An 18,346-nucleotide genomic window follows, 5' to 3' on the forward strand; every position below is an offset into this window, starting at 1 on the left:
TGCCATATTCCCAGAATTATTCCCATCTGAAGTTTTATCTTCCATGCACAAAATGAGTTCATTTATCTTTTTGTATTCATATAGAACTCCACATTATTCCTTAGCACAACAGCTTATTATAGTCTTACATTAATATTTAGGTACTAGAAAACACTATACAGTATTGCAGCACTTCCTTGCTTGTTCTGGTGGCTCTACACATTACATTGGTTGAGGTTTATCCCCATTTACTTCTACCAATCTGTTCATCAAGTTGTATCAGGGGAGGTTTAAATTGGATATTATATAAAATTTCTTTACTGAAAGAGTGGTCGAGGATTGGAACAGGTTACCCCAAGAAGTGGTGGCATCACCATCCCTAGAGGTGTTCAAAAAAAGTGTAGACATGGCACTTTTGGACATGGTTTAGTAGACATGGTGATGTTGGCTTGACAGTTGGACTTCATATCTTAGAGGTCTTTTCCAACCGTTATGATTCTATGATCAATCTCCATTTTGTTTACAACAGGTGCATTCTTTCTTAATATATGCTATTCTGTCTAACAGCGAAAATAAGGAACTGCAATGTCTTCTTATCCAAATATAGTATTTGTTTTGCATTAGAACTGATTGTTAATAACTTCTTCCATATAAAAACTCTGCCTGATTTTGCTCGATAAAATGCCACTCTTTAGAGTTCGTGGCCTTCACCTGTCTTGTTCAAAGGATGCAGCACCTCAGTCCTTGCACAAGTTCCTCCATGAGTACCTCATAGCCATCCACATGTCTTTGAGGCTCCAGATTTTTTTTTAATAGGGCAACTAGCTTCTAAATCCAACTTGCCAAAGTGAGAATGAAGCCAGCAAAGAGAGCCTCTGTGTACTACACCCATTTAGAAAAAGAACTCCCCAAGGCAAAAATATTTTTTGCTGTGCCAGGACAGAGAGGGAACTCATCCTGCCTTTCTCCTGATTCTCTCTTCTTGGCAGTGTGGGAATTAAATTAGTGCTATTCCCTACCCAGTAATGTAATAGGACACAGTGGAGAAATACTGGAGACGAAATAATTAAAGCATCTACTGCTATGCAAAGGTTGACATGAAATAAAAAGTTTCATTTGAAAGTTTCCCAAACTCATGCAACTGCAGAATAGAATTGTCACAATGAAAAGCACTACTTCTGCTACGTATGCAAAGTAATCTACAGTCTTTATTCTCTAGATATTGACATGTTACAAAGACTAATTACAGAAGAAAGTGACCAAGAGGTTCACATTTTGTGCAGCCCTCAGGTCACTTTGATGCCTCATTACTTCCTCACTCTTCCTCTTCTATCTTCTTGCCATGAAACTCCCGGCTCTTCACTCGGAGCTTGTTGACCTGCGACTCGGCAATGTCAGCCCGCTCCTCGGCTTCCTCCAGCTCGTGCTGGATCTTGCGGAACTTGGAGAGGTTGACATTCGACAGCTCCTCCTGTGCGGGCAGAGGGAGTCGGTGGGGAGAAGCCCCGGGCAGGGCTTTCCCTCCTCCTGTGCCTCAGCCTTTCAGGGCTGCGGCTCTTCCCAGGGGCAAGGCCCAGACCTCCATCCCACAGCTACCAGGGCTTACATGTAAGCCTCACACAGACCTCCTCCTCCTCCCTTATGCAGGACCCCACTGTGACCAGCTTCACTGCTACTGGGTCATACTTGGAGGAGCAATTTTGTCACTCGGAGCTGTCATTTCTGTACTTATTCTCCCATTAGTTGCTGCCCAGCTATCAGTGTGATTCATTAGGTTGAGACAGACCCTGAAACCCTCTGCTGTTGACCAGCAGCAGGCATTCACAAACACCACTTGACTTCAGTCAGTGGATGTGGCCCCTGGCTTAGGTTAGTCTGGCCTCCTGTATAAAAGAGGCTGCAGAACTTCCCTCAGTTCATCCCCAACTGCTGCAGGGTGCCCAGAACTCAGCAAGGCCTCATGGCTCCCTACCAAATGGTGTGGCCAAGACTGTTGTGTCTTGGGAGTTTCTCTCATGTTCCTTTCCTGATATTCATTCTCATCTCAACAAGTGTGCTTCCCCGATGGAAAGGGGCTCTTGCCCGCTCTCCAAGCAATACTTACAGCCTCCTCAGCTTGTCTCTTGTAGGATTTCACTTTCATTTGCAGCTTGTCCACCAGATCCTGCAGCCTGAGAACATTCTTCCGGTCTTCCTCAGACTGGAATTGTTGGCAAGCAGGAAAGAGAATGAATTATTAGTTTTCCCTTGGGGATGGTGTCTGCAAAATCTGACTGGCTGTGAGAAAACTCTGTCAGCCCAAGGAGGCCTCCTGCCTTACCTGGTAGGTCAGCTCCTTCACCCTCCTCTCATACTTGCGCACACCCTTCACAGCTTCAGCGCTGCGCTTCTGCTCAGCATCAACCTCCCCTTCCAGTTCCCGCACCTGCAATGAGAAGACCAGCTTTGCAGCTTCCCTGCTGGCTGCTTATGTGGCATGTTCATCAAGCACAAATAAAAGCCCTACGCACTCTGGCCTCCAGCTTCTGGATTTGCTTCTTGCCTCCCTTCAGAGCCAACTGCTCAGCCTCATCCAGACGGTGCTGCAGGTCCTTCACCGTCTGGTCAAGGTTCTTCTTCATCCTCTCCAGGTGGGCGCTGGTGTCCTGCTCCTTCTTCAGCTCTTCTGCCATCATGGCTGCCTGATGAGAGCAAAGGGTCAAAGCCATTTTGAGTCTGGAGACAGTTTGGGAAGAAAGCACTTATATTAAGCAGTGAAAGGAGTCCCCAACTCACATCTGTGATGGCCTTCTTGGCCTTCTCTTCAGCATTGCGGGCTTCCTGGATCGTATCCTCCATTTCACCCTGAATTTGGGCAATGTCTGTTTCCAGCTTCTTCTTGGTGTTGATCAAGCTCGTGTTCTGTTGAACAACAAAATATATTATTCAGTCCCAAAACAGAACACTTATTTTAGAAGTTTGCTGTTTATCATTATATCTCTGGTATTAGCATCTTCCTTCAAGTTATGCATCTTGTGAGGTCATATACAGCTAGATAGCAGAGACTTCTTAAAATTCTAAGAAGCACTTCTGACTCCTGTCAATGCAATCCTAGTCTTTTAGCTATGATGCTGTTCTTTGGACAACGGTAATAATTCTAGTTTAGGTTAATCTTTTTATTACAAGAGATGATTTAAGAATTTAAACAGGTGAAAAATCTGGAAAGAGAAAATAAAGATGACTCTTGAGATTCTGAATCTCATTAATCTAACCTGAGTGTGGAGGAGCTGAACTCTCTCACTTGCATCCATCAGTTCCTGCTCAGCCACTTTCCTTGACCGCTCCGTCTGCTCCAGGGCTGCCCGGAGCTCCTCAATTTCTGCCTGCAACAGGTTTGCTCTGCGCTCCACCATGGCCACCTGCTCCTTCAGGTCCTCCTGTGTCCTGAGAGCATCGTCCAAGTGTATCTGGGTATCCTTTAAGAGAAGAAAAAGAAATTGTAATTATACAACAGCAATTACTATCAGTCTAATAATTATTATGCCACTATAATATATGTATTTATAGATATAACATATATTTATATGCAGAATTATTATGTCAGTATATGAACAGTATCTAAGAATGTGTGCAGGAGTAATAGTCAGTATTGCGCACTGTCCCAGCCTGAATGACAGCCCTGCCTAAATTTAAGGCTGTGCAAAGGAAAGGTAAGCCTGAATTCAAACTCCAGCTGACTAACAGAAGTAACTTACAAGATGAAGGAAACTAGACCTTTGTCATTGGTTGGGGCAGAAGAAAGAACTTTCCCTCATCCTCTAAAGTGTCCTTACATAACAGACACAATGCTCTGGTGTTGGTTGAAAAATGAAGAGCACGAGTAACTGACAGGATCCAGAAAAAGTCAACCATGTAAAGTTGATTCAACCACCCATTCACTTTAGAACCAGTGCCACCAGAAAAGCACATTAGGTTTTAATAGCTGGAGATTCCTTACTGAGAGACACCAAAACACCCATTTACCATCCAGAAAATTTCTCTAGAGAAGTTTGCTGCCTACAGGGATCTCACATTTGTGATGCCACTGAAAGGCAGTCAAGCATGGTGAACCCTTCAGATTATCATCTGCTCCTACTATTCCATGTAGGCTTTAATGATATGGCAACAAGGCAACTTATAACCATCAAAAGAGACTATATGTGCCTTGAAGCAATGTTTAAAGGATCTGGATCACAGGTGGTGTTCTCCTCTATGCTCCCAGTCAGAAGAATGTGTTCAGGAAGGAGGTGCTGATCTCTTCTCCCTGGTTTCCAGTGACAGGACGTTTTGGACATCTCATCATTGGAAGTGTTCAGGGCAGGTTGGATGGTGTTTTCAACAGTCTGATCTAGTAAAAGATGTCCTTGCTCATGGCAGAGGGGCTGAACTAGATGGTATTTGAAAGTCCCTTTTAACCCAAATTGTTCTATGATTCAGTGATTCTATGATATTAGACAAGCCAGACACTTATGTGCACATCCTTAGCTTAAGATACCTTGAGCACTGCCTGTGTGTTTCTCAGGTTCTTCTGTGCCTCTGCAGCCAGGCGGTTGGCATGGCTCAGCTGGATCTCCATTTCATTCAGGTCTCCCTCCATCTTCTTCTTCAGACGCAGGGCTTCATTCCTGCTCCTGATCTCAGCGTCCAGCGTGCTCTGCATGGACTCCACAATTCTGAGGTGGTTTCTCTTCATCTGGTCGATCTCCTCATCTTTCTCTGCTATCTTCCTGTCAATCTCAGACTTCACCTGGTTGAGCTCAAGCTGGAGGCGCAGGATCTTCCCCTCTTCATGTTCTAGGGAGGCCTGGACAAGTGGACACAAATCGATAAAGCTAGCTACTGCTAGCTTTCTAGGTAATTACAGAATATTCCAGGTAATGTCAGCTGCCTGTGCTCCCCAGCGAGAATGGAGGAGGATCAAGCAGTTTTTAGCCATATTTCCCCACTGCTCATATTTTTAGTGCAGACACCAGTGATCATGCGCATGTACCTCAGCTTCCTCGAGAGCTGCCTGGATTTCAGATTTCTCCTGCTCAATCTGCTTCTTTATTTTCTCCAGCTCATGAATCGCCTTTCCTCCCTCTGCAATCTGCTCCGTGAGGTCAGAAATCTCTTCTGCAAGGAAGGGTAAAAAGTGGCATGTTCAGGAATTGAATGGGAAAGGCCCTGGTGCACCAAGGTGATCACTGCAGGCCCAGACCCATTTAGTGTGGCAGATAGACAAGCTTGTAAGAAAGCCCTGCCAAAAGCAGAGGAGCAGAGACTTACGCTGCAAGTTCTTGTTCTCACGCTTCAGCGTTTCCAGGTGATCCAAGGACTCCTCATAGGCATTCTTCATCTTAAACAGCTCCGTGCTGAGAGAGCGAGACTCCTTCTGGGAAGCTTCCAGCTCAGCCTGCGTCTCCTCATACTTCTGCTTCCACTCTGCCAGGATCTGAAGAGAAACAGCACCTCAGTATGGATGTGGCAATCACAAGGGGATGCTCTGCCCAGGAACCCCAAGGCTGGAGCCCAAAAGACCTTGTCAAAGTTCTTCTGCTTCTTATCCAGAGCTGCGCAGGCGGCATTTGATCGCTCCACGTCAATCATCAAGTCCTCCACTTCATTCTGCAGCCTCTGCTTTGTCTTTTCCAGGGAAGCACATTTGGCATTCACAGCTTCAACATGTTCCTCTGCATCCTGCAGGCGTTGTGCCAGCTTCTTCCTGGAAGGTGGTAAGCACAGCTCATAGTTTGAGAGCAAAGGAGAAGCCATGATATGTGGCTGATGGACTTTTTACTTTTACATTGAGTATGTATCCTATGCTCAAACAGTGCAAGTCCTCTCCCAGCCAGTCATTGTTTTCCTAGTTCTGATTCACAGGCTTGAATAATCAGTGTGCCTCCTGTATCTACCATCCACAGGTTTTCTATACCATTCTCTTAGGTCACAGGACTACTTTCCACTACATTTCCTAAACCACACTCTATGGAAATTTTACTTTACCTCAGCCCTTACCCTGCCCCAGAAAAACAGCTTTAACATTTTATGACAATATCAGAGCTGTGTCTTGAATTTCCCCTTGTTACTCTACCCCTTCTTTTGTCTTCCCCATGTTCCCCACGTACTTGGCCTCCTCCAGCTCCTCTGTGCGCTGAATGGCATCCGTCTCGTATTTGGTTCTCCACTGGGCCACTTCACTGTTGGCCTTGGACAGGGCACGCTGCAGCTCCCCCTTGGCTTCCTGCTCCTCCTCATACTGTTCCCGGAGCAAGTCACAGTCGTGGCGAGCAGACTGCAAGGCGTGGGCCAGGGCATTCTTGGCCTAGGTAGAAAGTGAGATTGATACAACGAATGAAAATATCCTGGGAAATCTCTTCCAATGAATTAATTTAACACTGCAAACATGACCGCTGGGAGGGTGTAGGTGTCTACAATGAAGGACAGAGGTGAGCCTGGAGGTCAGCATTCACTAATTACACTCCCCACAGAAATGAAAATCTTCTGCCAATATGGCTTGTGCTAAGCAGACCCTGTCCCCACCAGGCAGTGCGAAGTTAAGAGTGTTTTCAGTGGTCAGCTGTAGGGAAAGTCATCACCTTTATCTCTTCCTCTAGGTGCCTCTTGAGTTCCTCAATCTGTTGGGTGAATGCCTGCTTGCCTCTTGACAGCTGAGAAATCAGAGCATCTTTCTCCTCCACCTGGCGCGAATATTCACCTAGGAAAGCACACAGAAAGGAGATGTATTCATGGTCCTTCGTAGCACAAACAAGCTGTTTTAGGATGCTTTCCCAATCCACAAGCTCACCTGATTCTGTCTGCAGACGAGCTCTTTGAGCACTGAGGTCATTGATCATGCGCTGATGCTCTTCTTCCTTTGTCTTGATCTCACTTAGCTGGTCTTCCAGTGTGCGGCACATCTTCTCCAGATTTGCCTGTGGAGTTCACAGAGAATTAAAAAAGGATTGGTACCTGGACTCCTCCTTATTCTTAACAGCAAGGTTCTCACCAGAAAAATGTGAAGAGATATCCAAACTATATAACACGCATTGGTGTTAGAAGGATAGAAATATAGTTTCATACAGAGATAGAGAGTTATACTGTAACCTGAAAATATTTTTTAAAGATATGTTTTAACAATACTTATCTTCAAGTCATTTTCAGTATGTTTCAATACCTTGGCTTTGGAGACAGAATCCATGTTACTGGACAAGTCATCAATCTCCATCTTCAGCTCACTCTTCTCCTTCTCCAGCTTCTGCTTCACTCGTTGCAGGTTGTCAATCTGCTCCCCAAGTTCAGCTGTGCTGTCCGCATGCTTCTTCCGCAGGGCAGCAGCCGTGGCTTCGTGCTGCAGCGTGGCCTCTTCGAGGTCACGCCGCATCTTCTGAAATTCTGCCTCACGCTTCTTGTTCATCTCAATCTGAGCTGCAGTAGCTCCTCCTGCTTCTTCCAGGCGCTCACTGATCTCCTCCAGCTCCCGTGACAGGTCTGTCCGATGCTTCTCTGCTTTTGCCCGAGATGTTCGCTCTGCCTCAATTTCCTCCTCCAGTTCCTCAATACGAGCCTGGAGAACATTAGGGACCCTTCACACCCATGCCCTCCTGCTACCTGACCTGAGACTGGGTGAAAGAGGAGAAGAAACAGAGACTTGCCTGCAGCTCCTTGATCTTCTTCTGTAATTGCATGCCCAGGGCTTGCTCATCCTCTATTTTGCTCTGGATCTGGCTGATTTCAAAGTCTTTCCTTTGGGCAAAGCAAACTGCGTTAGAGCCCAAAGGAAAAAGACAAGTGCACCAGCCCAGCACTCAGGTGCCCCACAGCCACACTTACTTCTTCAGTTTCTCATCCAGCTGCTGCTTGTCATTTTCCAAATCCATTATGCTGTCATGGGCCAGCTTCAGGTCTCCTTCAAGTTTCCTCTTAGCTCTCTCAAGGTCCATGCGCAGTTTCTTCTCCTGTTCCAGGGACCCTTCCAGCTAAACACAAGACGACCATCAGTGCTCTGCCAGCCAGCTCTAGCTCCATACCTGCCCTGTTCTTGCTGCAGGCCTGTGTGCTTACATCGTCCACTTGCTGCTCCAGCTTGGTTTTGGCTTTGGTCAGAGTATTGACTTTGTCCTCTTCTGCCTGCAGGTCATCCAGTGTCTGCTGATGGGCCTCTTGGAGGGCTTTCTTCTCCTTTGTCAGCTTGGCAATGGTCTCATCCAGGGCTGCCATCTCCTCTGTGAGGTTTTTCACCTACAAATATGAGCAAGTGACAAAATTTGGTAGAAAACATGTCTTCTGATTCAGTCACATTTTCACTTTGTAGTGATTTGCCAGCTGTTTCATTTATCCTTTGGATGCTAAGACAAAGCCCAACTCAAAATTTTCCAAAGCCAACATGTCTTATGGTAGCAGGCGCTTATTCTCGGAGTCAGTGATTTTTTGGCCCTTTATGTGACTCCTCATGTGTGTACCTTGTTTTCTGTGGCATGTTTTTCCTTCTCAACCTTGGCCAGTGTTAACTCAAGGTCGTCAATATCTTTCTTCAGCTCTGAACATTCATCCTCCAGTTTTCTTTTCTTGGCTGTCAGCTCAGCATTCATCTCTTCCTCGTCCTCAGCCCTTTCAGTCACCTCCTTTACTTTGGCTTCCAGCTGGATTTTGGTTTTGATGAGCTGGTCACATCTTTCCTCAGCATCAGCTAAAGCATCAGCTTCCTGGTGGGAAAATACAGGTTGGGTTATTTAGTGCTGGAGGAATACATATGCATCAGTAAGGCCTTTGGGATTACATTTTGGGAAAATGTTACTGTGAAATTACACTACAAATTACAAGTTTAGAGAAAGTTTTAATCAGTTTTTTTTTTTTTCTGGCCTTTTGATCATCGTCAGATACTGTGTCTTGATCCACTACGTTGCATCTTGTTTATTTCAGGTATGTCAGAGGGTTAGTTGGATTTAATTGATGTTTTCCTTTTGTCCTTTATAAAGTGCTTGTATTTTATAATGTACCATATTCAAATTTATGCAAAGTATTGCAAAGTGAATATAATTCCATCACTGTGAAAATATTTGAAACTCTTATTAGTAGGTTTATACACAGCTAATACAGTCAGTGAATACTAAAATATGATTAATTTTTCCCTGATATGGACACTTGAACTCAAGGGTGTTGCCTAAATGTTGCTAGAGTTTCAGAGAGGCCAAATGGCATTGGAGACAAACATACAAGGCATTTGTATCTTAGGATGTAATGGGCAACTGCGTCTTCTGGAAGCAGTAGCTGCAGAAGTTCAGGTGAGAAGTGCCATCATAGATATGCCATAGAATCATAGAATGGTTCAGGTTGGAAGGGACCTTTAAAGGTCATCTAGTCCAACTCCCCTGCAGGAAGCAGAGACATCTCCAACCAGATCATGTTGCTCAGAGCCATGTCCAGCCTGGCCTTGAATGTTTTCAGGGATGGGGCATCAACTGCCTCTCTGGGAAACCTCTTCCAGTGTTCCATCACCCTCATTGTAAAACATTTTTTCCTGCTATCTAATCTAAATCTACCTCCCTCTATTTTGAAACAATTACTCCTCATCCTATTGCAACAGGCCCTACTGAAGCGTTTTTCCCCATCTTTCCTGTCTTTTCCCCATCATGAAGCACATGGAGATATGTACATATAGGTATTAAGACTAAAAAGTAATTCTTTGGCTTAAATTCCACTTTGTAATAGTGAAACTGAGTGCGGAAAGATTGTGGCGTGAATTTTATCTTTAGTTATATGGTATTGACATTAAAATGTCTTGTAAGGCAGTTTAGTGTGCAATTTGACAGTTCTGTAGCATGAAAGAACAGTTAGATTTTATTTACTCATTTTCCCTATTAAAAAAATAAAATAGTGTTACTCACAGCCTGCACTTGGAGCTGCAGATCATTTTTCTCCTGCATCAGTTTCACCATTCTCTCCTCCAGCTCCTTCCTCTTTGTCTCAGACTTTGCAAGCTCTTCCTTGGTTTTCTGAAACTCCTCCTTCATGTTGGCCATCTCCTTCTCAGATTCTGCACTCTTCAGCAAAGGCTTGATCTTGAAGAACAGCTTCATCCAGGGCCAGTGCTTCACATTCATGAATGCACGAATGTTGTACTGGATGCAGAAGAGGGATTCCCTGAAGCATGATTAAAATTTACATTGAATATTTTCAAAAAGCGTCAACACTTTCCCCCAAGCACAGTGACTTTAGCTGAAGATGGGGAATGTCTACCTCCTCTCCACCATTCGCTGGTACTCCACTCTCATCAGGAAGCCCCTGCACCTGGCTTGTGTGCGGGTGATGAGCTGTGCCAGCTTCTCATCCCTCATCTCCTCCAGAAGTCCCAGCAGCCCAGCTTTGAAGAACACCTGGAGAAAGGGAACATTGCGGCACATCACTGTCAGGTAGAGCAAAGCACAGACACACAGCAAGTGAATCAAGGAGGGTTTGTACCTTGGTGTGGCCAAATTTGTACTGGGTGTGGTCCACATCGATTGACCCAAGAAGCTTCTCAGAAGCCTTCTTGCTATCAATGAACTGTCCCTCTGGGATGGCACTGGCATTAAGCACCTTGTATCTGTGAAAAGAAAAAGAGAAAGATAAGGCTATTTTTCCCTAACCAACACACACCAGCTACTGAACCCCACCAGCTCATACGTAGCTCTTTTTGACACCAGAGCCCAGCCTGAACGAAGCTACATGAATGAATCAACATTGGCGTTAAGGATGCTGAGAAGTGCAGTGCTCTTACCTCTGTTTGAAGTCAGCATAGAGAACCCTGCTGGGGAAACCTTTCCTGCAAATTCTGATGCCTTCCAGCACGCCATTACACCGCAGCTGGTGAAGAACCAGTTCATGCTCCATGGCACCTAGCAATTCAGAGCATAAATGAATACCACAGTTTCCAGTGCAGAGGGGAATGGCTGCAGCAGAGCAAGTTCTCTTTCTGCTTGAGCATCTTACCAGGTGTTTTTGTTTCATTTGGGATGATACAACGGACAAAATGGGGGTGAGTGCTCCGTAGATTGGTCATCAGCTTGTTTAGGTTCTCCTGTTGGATCATGTGTAGCACTTTAGATTAAAAAGAATTTACTTCTGTATACTCTATATCTATATGCCACGGAACTAATAATGAGTCTTAGGAAGAAGCTTTCAAATTTAAAATTTAAATGTAATCCAACCTTCTGTATACTTAAATATTCTCATTAAAAATAAGTTTAAAATGCTGGACCTTAATCTGGACGAAGTAAAACACTACTGTATAAAAAGTTTAACCCAAGCCTTTTTAGGCTTAGTATTTATATTACACCTCAGATTTTCAAAAATGTTTTTCACAAAGAATGTAAGTGAATTTTGGAAGAAATTCAGGGAGTCAGTTGAAGACGGCTTGTAACAAATCCCAAATGTGAATAGATAATTACTAGGAAAAGACAGTGAATAACTTCTGCTCACTTCATACTTATTATTGTTTCATCATAAACCCAAGATGTTGAGAAGAACAGGAGTTTAAATAGCTCAGATTTGAAACTATGTTTATGTCATTTTTGGGATAATGAAATTCATACTTTACCCGGAAAAGAGCTGAGACAGTCTGGAAAGAAGAACCCTTCTTCTTGCCACCCTTCTTGCCACCACCAGAGCCACCACCACTAGCCTCTTCAAGAAAAAAATAAAAATAAATATTTTTTTTGTTGCATCTTTACATATCATAAATTCTGTAAAAAAAAAGTATTTTAGAAAACTAACCTGATTCTGCTCCACCATAGGAGGCAAAAAGTAAAGCCAGTGTCTTCACAGATGATTTCTGGTACAGCCCAATGACAGTTTCATTCAGGGGGTCTTTGTTCTTCTCCAGCCAGCCAGTGATGTTGTAGTCCACTGTGCCAGCATAGTGCACCAGGGAGAAGTGGGCCTCAGCCTTGCCTTTGGCAGGCTTGGGCTTCTGGAAGTTTGCGGACTTGCCCAGATGTTGGTCATAGAGCTTGTTCTTGAAAGAGGTGTCAGTTGCCTTGGGGAACATGCACTCCTCTTCCAGGATGGAGAAGATGCCCATGGGCTAGAAGATAGTACGACAAAGAAGAGAGACTGCCTGTAGAATAATATGATCACATCTTGGTCTTAAAGGGAATACAGTGAAGGATAGGAAGCTGAGAAACAAACCAATAGCCTTGCTATGAAGATTTTTTTTTTTCTAAAAAGTGAGTTACAAAAATTCACCTACTTGACTCACACTTTGGCACAGTGGTTCAGGGATGTTTTTATGTCAAAAGACATGTTAAAAAATCAGGAGCATAAAGATTATATTTTAAAAATTCTTTCACAAATGTGTCTATTGTATATTTACTTCAGTTTTTGTACTTTTAATCAACTCTCTAAGTTACACAGAACTACAAGAAACCTCTTTCAGTTTCTTGCACTCAGGGGACAGGCACTGCCTGTATTGGTCTGTACTTACTTTCCTATGAACCATCTAGAAAAAAATGTATCATCCAGATACCTTAATTCCAGAAGCTTAAGAAAATATTTTTATTTTACTTTGGGAGCTGCTTTGTGTTTTTGAAAAAAAAAAAATCCTTTAATCAAGCAAGCAAAGATACCTTTCACGCAGAGAATGTGTGTAAGGAATGACTTCTGTAGTTATCTGTGGACTTTGTAATATCTCTAATGCATAATAAACAATAGTACAGATCAAGGAACATTTCAACAACTAAAACTGAATGCATGAAACTAACCATAGAAGTTTTTGTTTTGTTTTGGTTTGGTTTTTTTAATAGCATGTAACCATTTTCAATTTAAAATAATGAATTCCTGAAAATAGAAGGGATTTTGAATTAAAAATTTTTAAAATTTACCTTCTCAATGAGCTCAATGCAGGCAGCCAGGTCCATCCCAAAGTCAATGAATGTCCATTCAATTCCTTCCTTCTTGTACTCCTCCTGCTCGAGCACGAACATGTGGTGGTTGAAGAACTGTTGCAGTTTCTCATTGGTGAAGTTGATGCACAGCTGCTCCAGGCTGTTGAACTGCCCAGGGGAAAAAAATAAACAACCACCCACTGTCAACATGCACAGTTCTTGATCATTCTCAACCCTTTATAAATCTCCCCAGTTAAAACACAACTCTATTCTCAGGACGGCACAATAGCAGGACCTATATGCAGCTCAGCAAAGAAATACCTACATCATGAAAATGGAATTTTTTTCCAGAGCAGATATTCCTAGTGAATCTCCCAAAAATCATAAAGTAATTTGGCATTTTTTTTTTTGTTCAGCTAAAAAGATGCACTGGTCTCCAAACTTTAAACACTTAATATCTCTGATTAAACACTTATCTATTCATTCCTAGGTCCTTTAAACAGTTTACACATCTTTAACCTGTTATGTGTTTGTCAATGGATCTCCAAATCCTAGTTCTTCTCTAGAATTTCTTATATAAATTATTGTAATTATGTTGTGGTTTTTATAATTATTACCATCAAGCTCAGACTGTTAAAATATTACAACATATAAAATTATGTTTGCTACTTCTACAGAAACAACATAACTCTGTTCTTGTACTGCTGAAGCTTCTGAGGATTTCACTCTGTGCTACAAAATAAAATTATTTTTTTTTTACAGAAAATTGCAAATGACTAGCATGTTAAACCTTCAGAAGAATATTACTTGGAAGTCCTCTGATATAGCAATCTCCCCCTGCAAAAGCAGTCCTCAGACCTGGAATCCTTACATCAAAGATCTCGAAGCCAGCAATGTCCAGGACACCAATGAAGTACTGTCTGGGCTGCTTGGTATCCAGCTGTTGGTTGATGCGAACAACCATCCACAGGAACATCTTCTCATAGACAGCTTTTGCAAGAGCACCCACTGAGTTGTTCACCTAAAGCAAAGAAGAATGGAGCAGAAGAAAAACAATGTCTGGAGCAAATAGTAAGTGATACAAGCCAGAGGTTCCCAGTCACCAGCTGGTTGTTACCTGCTGCACCGTTTGACCCTTGGTCACATATTCATTCCCAACCTTGACTCGGGGGTAGCACAGTGCCTTGAGCAGATCTGCTGAGTTCAGACCCATCAAGTAGGCAGCCTTGTCAGCAACTAAGTAGAAGGACAAGGAAACAGAAAAATTAAGACTAACAAGATATGCAGCATTTTGAGTGATGAAGCCTTTCCAAAGCAACTGCAATATTGAATGTCCTTGTAATCAAATTCTGGTTATTTGATCTCAGAGGAAGCACAAGAGTAGTTAAAACAAAAATACTTGTTTTGGAAGCTTTTCAGAGCAGTACATCTAAATGCTATTTATATCTTTAAAAATCTTTACAGAAACATCTAGAAACAATGTATTTATTAAAAATTTGTCCTGAAAGCTGAAGTTCATCACCTCAGTCCAGAGCTAATTGGTATCTATAAGCCAGGCAACAAAACACCAAGGTGCTAGTAGGTTGGCAACCCGAGTGTAATACAAAACACACTTAGGTACTTGGGTTACCTGTATTATTTGGCAGCAGCTATAACCCTAAAGGGAAATGCATTCCAAAATTAGAGGTAACAATTAGGAAGTGCCCCTTTCTGGAGACTTATTGTTATAGTCATAGCAGAAAGGCAGGCATATTCATTCCTTCAGTATCAAAACCTAAAAATTCAGTCCTGAAGCTGGCCATCTGAGAGCATTCTTTCAAAGCAGCAGACAGGGCTTAGCAATTTTAAACAGTGTATGCAATACATAACATTTAAGTGACTAAGTAATCAGCTGAGAAGTAGAAATCTAAGTCAGTTCTTCCCTAGCATTGTGTACCTATCCTTCACTTAGACAGATGTTCAGATGATACTACTACGTAGTGACAGCTATAGATTTGAATCACCAAAGCAGAAGAAAGAAATTGAAGGAAAGTTCCCTTTTACCTGGACAAAATTCCTAAATGTGATTTATGAAGGAGAAGTTCTAACACTGAATTTAATGCCTCCATTTTCTTTGAAAAAGCAACCAGAAATATATTTTCTGAAAAAAACTTTTCTCTTCTCAGTGGGGTTTTAAAAGGCACACTGAGCAGGCTGTGCTATCCAGAGCTGCTGTAGCGCGGGAGAGAATTACGGACACATACTCAATTTATACTTCAAATAAAGATTAGGTAGTAATTGAAAAAAGGGTGTATTTTGGATAGCAGTTTCATGTTTATATACTAGCTCCACCTAAACACTTTTTTACAGATTTCCACTGTTCTCTTTCTCCATCTTCTAAATACTGAATTATTATGGCTACTTCTATTTCTAACAGGTCAGCCACAGACTTTGCTGGTACCTTCTGTGCCGTCAGGCTCTGCCTGCTCCTCTCGTTGTTTCTGCTTGAACTTCAGGTTGCCGTAGTGCATGACAGCCCCTGTCAGCTTGTAAATGGCTGTTTTCTCATCAGCAGTGAACCCCAGGATGTCAATGGCACTCTGGCAAGAGAATCAGTCAAATAAACCTCTGGACCATTAAATCAAACTTTCACCACAGCAGTATGCTCTGTGTCACTTACATCCGTGGCCATCAGCTCCTCCTGGTCGTTAATGCTGGCAACAGTGATCTCCCCTTGACTCACAAAGTGATAGTCGTATGGGTTGGTGGTAATCAGGAGCATATCTGAAAGTAAGAAAAGGGGACATACATGCTTAATTTAGTCAAGCAAGTAATAGTGTGAGCAATAATGTTCAGCAATCTTCCTCCAAGTTAGTCATTCTTCCTACCTATTAGCTCTGGCTTCTTGTTGGACATGATCTGATAGAATATGTGGTAGCTTCTTTCTGCCTTGAGCTGGAAAGTGACCCTGGACTTCTCCAGCAGATCTGGAGGGAAAATTTAGTTAGAAATAAGAAGAAACAGCAAAAAAAAGAAAGTAGAGAGAAGACAGGATAGATGGTTGGGTAAAAGGGTGTTGTATGGATAAATGGGTGAATGGATGGACTGTGAACAATTCAGAAGTGTCTTACATGTTTCGATATCGGCAGAAGCTAGTTTTCCCGTGGCACCGAAGTGAATTCTGATGAATTTGCCCTTTGAAAGAATAAAAGTGTCTTAAGATTTACATCATAAAAATATATCTGAAATGAAAAGTTTTGCCATTTACTACACTGAGCACAAGATTTTTACTTAGAGACATTTTCTTAAGAATCAGCTATATTTCCACAATTGATGTAAAATCATTTTTAACATTTTTGACCATGAAAATAATCAACAGTGTCACATACTTTTATGTAAGCTGAATGTACAAATTGGAAGGAATGGGTGGATTTCATTAGCCAAACTCTTTTAACCATATCCAGCATACAAAAAGCAGTCATCTTAATGATATGGACATAGCCTTTTCACTAGTTCAGGTGCTTAAATGGTTGTCAAATAAGTAATTTCATTTATGATTAATTAAATCTGAGATAAATTAAATGTATTATTCAAGTAGAAACTAACTCTCTCCCCATCCCCTCTGTTTCTCTTTCTTTCTTTCTCTCTCCGTCTCACATTCTTCTTTTTCTTTCTCTTTCTCACTTTCCTTGCCATCTTTCCTATCCTTCCTCCCTTTCTTTCTGACACTCCATCTATCTGTCTGTCTTTTAGCAAATGAACAGAAATATAAGTAAAAATAAACAAAATTATTAACAGTTTGTTTATCACTATTGTCACTATTGTTTATCAGAGAAAAAGCGTATGATCTGTTATTTTAATTTGCATCTCAATGCAAAGCAGAGCTGATTTTTTTCATAGAATCACTCTTTTTGAAATATGGAGAATTAGGTTTAGGATAAGCGGTAAAGTCATGATAAGAAAATTCAGTTTTACTCTTGAAAACATCATGAGTGAACAACAGAAAAGTATGACTACTGTATACTCCTGTTTACCACTTTTCAGGAATCATTCGGTTAAGCAACTTACAAAGCGTGAGGAGTTGTCATTCCTCACGGTCTTGGCATTTCCAAAGGCCTCCAGCAGTGGGTTGGCGCTGATGATTTGATCCTCAAGCGTTCCCTGCAGGACGATAATTATTGTTGGTCATCCTCTCCAAAAATAACATCAGGAACAGAGGAAAGCATTGATTCAAGCCAGCATCTATTAATTGACCTGCATTTTGCCTGACTGCTGCTCCTCCTTCTTCTTCTCCCCGCTCGCTGCAATTGTTGCAAAGTACTGGATGACACGCTTTGTGTTCACAGTCTTCCCTGCCCCGGATTCTCCGCTGTCAAACCAAAGAGAGAAGCAGAGAGCGTGTGCTCAGGCAGGAGGTCCCCTGGCACCCGGCAGCCCCACTCTGACCCAAGCAGAGATGTACATACGTGATCAGGATCGACTGGTTCTCGCGATCTGTGAAAGAGGCAGAAATACAGTACTTAAAACTCAATTAACAACGCAGAAAGAATGAAACGTAGTCAAGTAAGTTTAATATTTTCAACTTCATGCTGTCAACTTGACTTTGACAAGCAAACAGACAAAGCAACCGACAAGCAAACTTCAATAAGACATCACTGAGTGTAGGGGTATCCTTTCCTTAAAATAGTAGAAATGATGGTGGGAAGATAATGAAATGTACAATAGTATAAATGTTACAGAATCATGAAAGCTTTGAAAAAAATTCCTCATATTACTGAGACAGGGTATCCCTTCATAGAATTTCATGGTACAATCCCTCTAAGAAAGATGGAGCCACTCACCAGTCAGCATGAACTGATAGGCGTTGTCAGAGATGGAGAAGATGTGTGGAGGGGCCTCCTGGCGCTTCTTGCCTCGGTAGGCCAACACCACCTCCGGGTTGTACACCGGCAGCCACTTGTAGGGGTTGACGGTGACACAGAAGAGTCCCGAGTAGGTCTGCGAGGAAGGGAGACAGCACGTTGGCTTCCACTTAGCCCAGCAGAGCAGTTCCTCCCAGCTACCCAAGGGAAGAGTGCTGCTGGTACTTACGTAGATCATCCAGGCTGCATAACGCTCTTTGAGGTTGTACAGCACAGCAGGTTCGTGGAGGTGGGTCATCATGGCCATGTCCTCGATTTTATCGTACTTGGGAGGGTTCATGGAGAAGATTTGATCTTCCTTCACGGTCAGGGTCTGTCAGAGGAAGAAGGAGATGCATGTGTGTTAGCTAAAAGCTGAGACTGGGAATGAAATATTGACCTTGAGCCATCTTTCTTTCTCACCTCTCCGCCTTCAGTCTTGACAGTGACCTTCCCTGATTCTTTGCTCTGGATTGTCCCTTTCACAAAAGATTCCTTAGGATGCACCACAAAGACTGATGACTTGGCATCGAAAGGCTTGTTCTGGGCCTCGATTCTCTCCTTTTCTGACTTTCGGAGGTAAGGAGCCGCCTCCCCAAAGACGGCCATCTCAGAGTCTGACGACAT

General features: G+C 42.7%; 1 protein-coding gene across 1 annotated transcript; it reads right to left on the reverse strand.

Annotated features, from left to right (window-relative positions):
- Nucleotides 1-1,161: 1,161 nt before the first annotated feature.
- On the reverse strand, nucleotides 1,162-18,346 carry LOC104474372 (myosin heavy chain, skeletal muscle, adult). Its single transcript, XM_086762043.1, has 38 exons — nucleotides 18,143-18,346; nucleotides 17,910-18,053; nucleotides 17,660-17,816; nucleotides 17,285-17,312; nucleotides 17,073-17,187; nucleotides 16,887-16,979; nucleotides 15,950-16,013; nucleotides 15,707-15,805; nucleotides 15,499-15,602; nucleotides 15,280-15,418; nucleotides 13,957-14,075; nucleotides 13,711-13,860; nucleotides 12,837-13,007; nucleotides 11,731-12,040; nucleotides 11,555-11,640; nucleotides 10,948-11,035; nucleotides 10,736-10,853; nucleotides 10,438-10,561; nucleotides 10,216-10,352; nucleotides 9,864-10,119; nucleotides 8,439-8,681; nucleotides 8,041-8,217; nucleotides 7,810-7,955; nucleotides 7,632-7,722; nucleotides 7,154-7,543; nucleotides 6,785-6,911; nucleotides 6,576-6,694; nucleotides 6,105-6,301; nucleotides 5,518-5,701; nucleotides 5,266-5,431; nucleotides 4,988-5,112; nucleotides 4,493-4,801; nucleotides 3,231-3,434; nucleotides 2,755-2,880; nucleotides 2,490-2,660; nucleotides 2,300-2,404; nucleotides 2,084-2,179; nucleotides 1,162-1,450 (listed from the first exon to the last, which is right to left on the reverse strand). Exons 1-38 carry the CDS (start codon nucleotides 18,344-18,346, stop codon nucleotides 1,295-1,297), a joined length of 5,838 nt encoding a protein of 1,945 aa, XP_086618169.1. The 3' UTR covers nucleotides 1,162-1,294.

This window comes from Chlamydotis macqueenii, chromosome 18 (assembly GCF_036417535.1).
Source record: "Chlamydotis macqueenii isolate bChlMac1 chromosome 18, bChlMac1.mat, whole genome shotgun sequence".
In the NCBI taxonomy this organism is placed as follows: Eukaryota; Metazoa; Chordata; class Aves; order Otidiformes; family Otididae; genus Chlamydotis; species Chlamydotis macqueenii.

Bases quoted from the DNA above. Each gene is read 5' to 3' on its own strand.
- LOC104474372 (XM_086762043.1), bottom strand. From the start codon at position 18,346: ATGTCGTCAGACTCTGAGATGGCCGTCTTTGGGGAGGCGGCTCCTTAC. The intron at 18,054-18,142 runs GTGAGAAAGAAA...TTCCTCTGACAG, and splicing joins TCAAGACTGAAGGCGGAGAG to ACCCTGACCGTGAAGGAAGA. The intron at 6,912-7,153 runs GTATTGAAACAT...TGAACTCCACAG, and splicing joins ATTCTGTCTCCAAAGCCAAG to GCAAATCTGGAGAAGATGTG.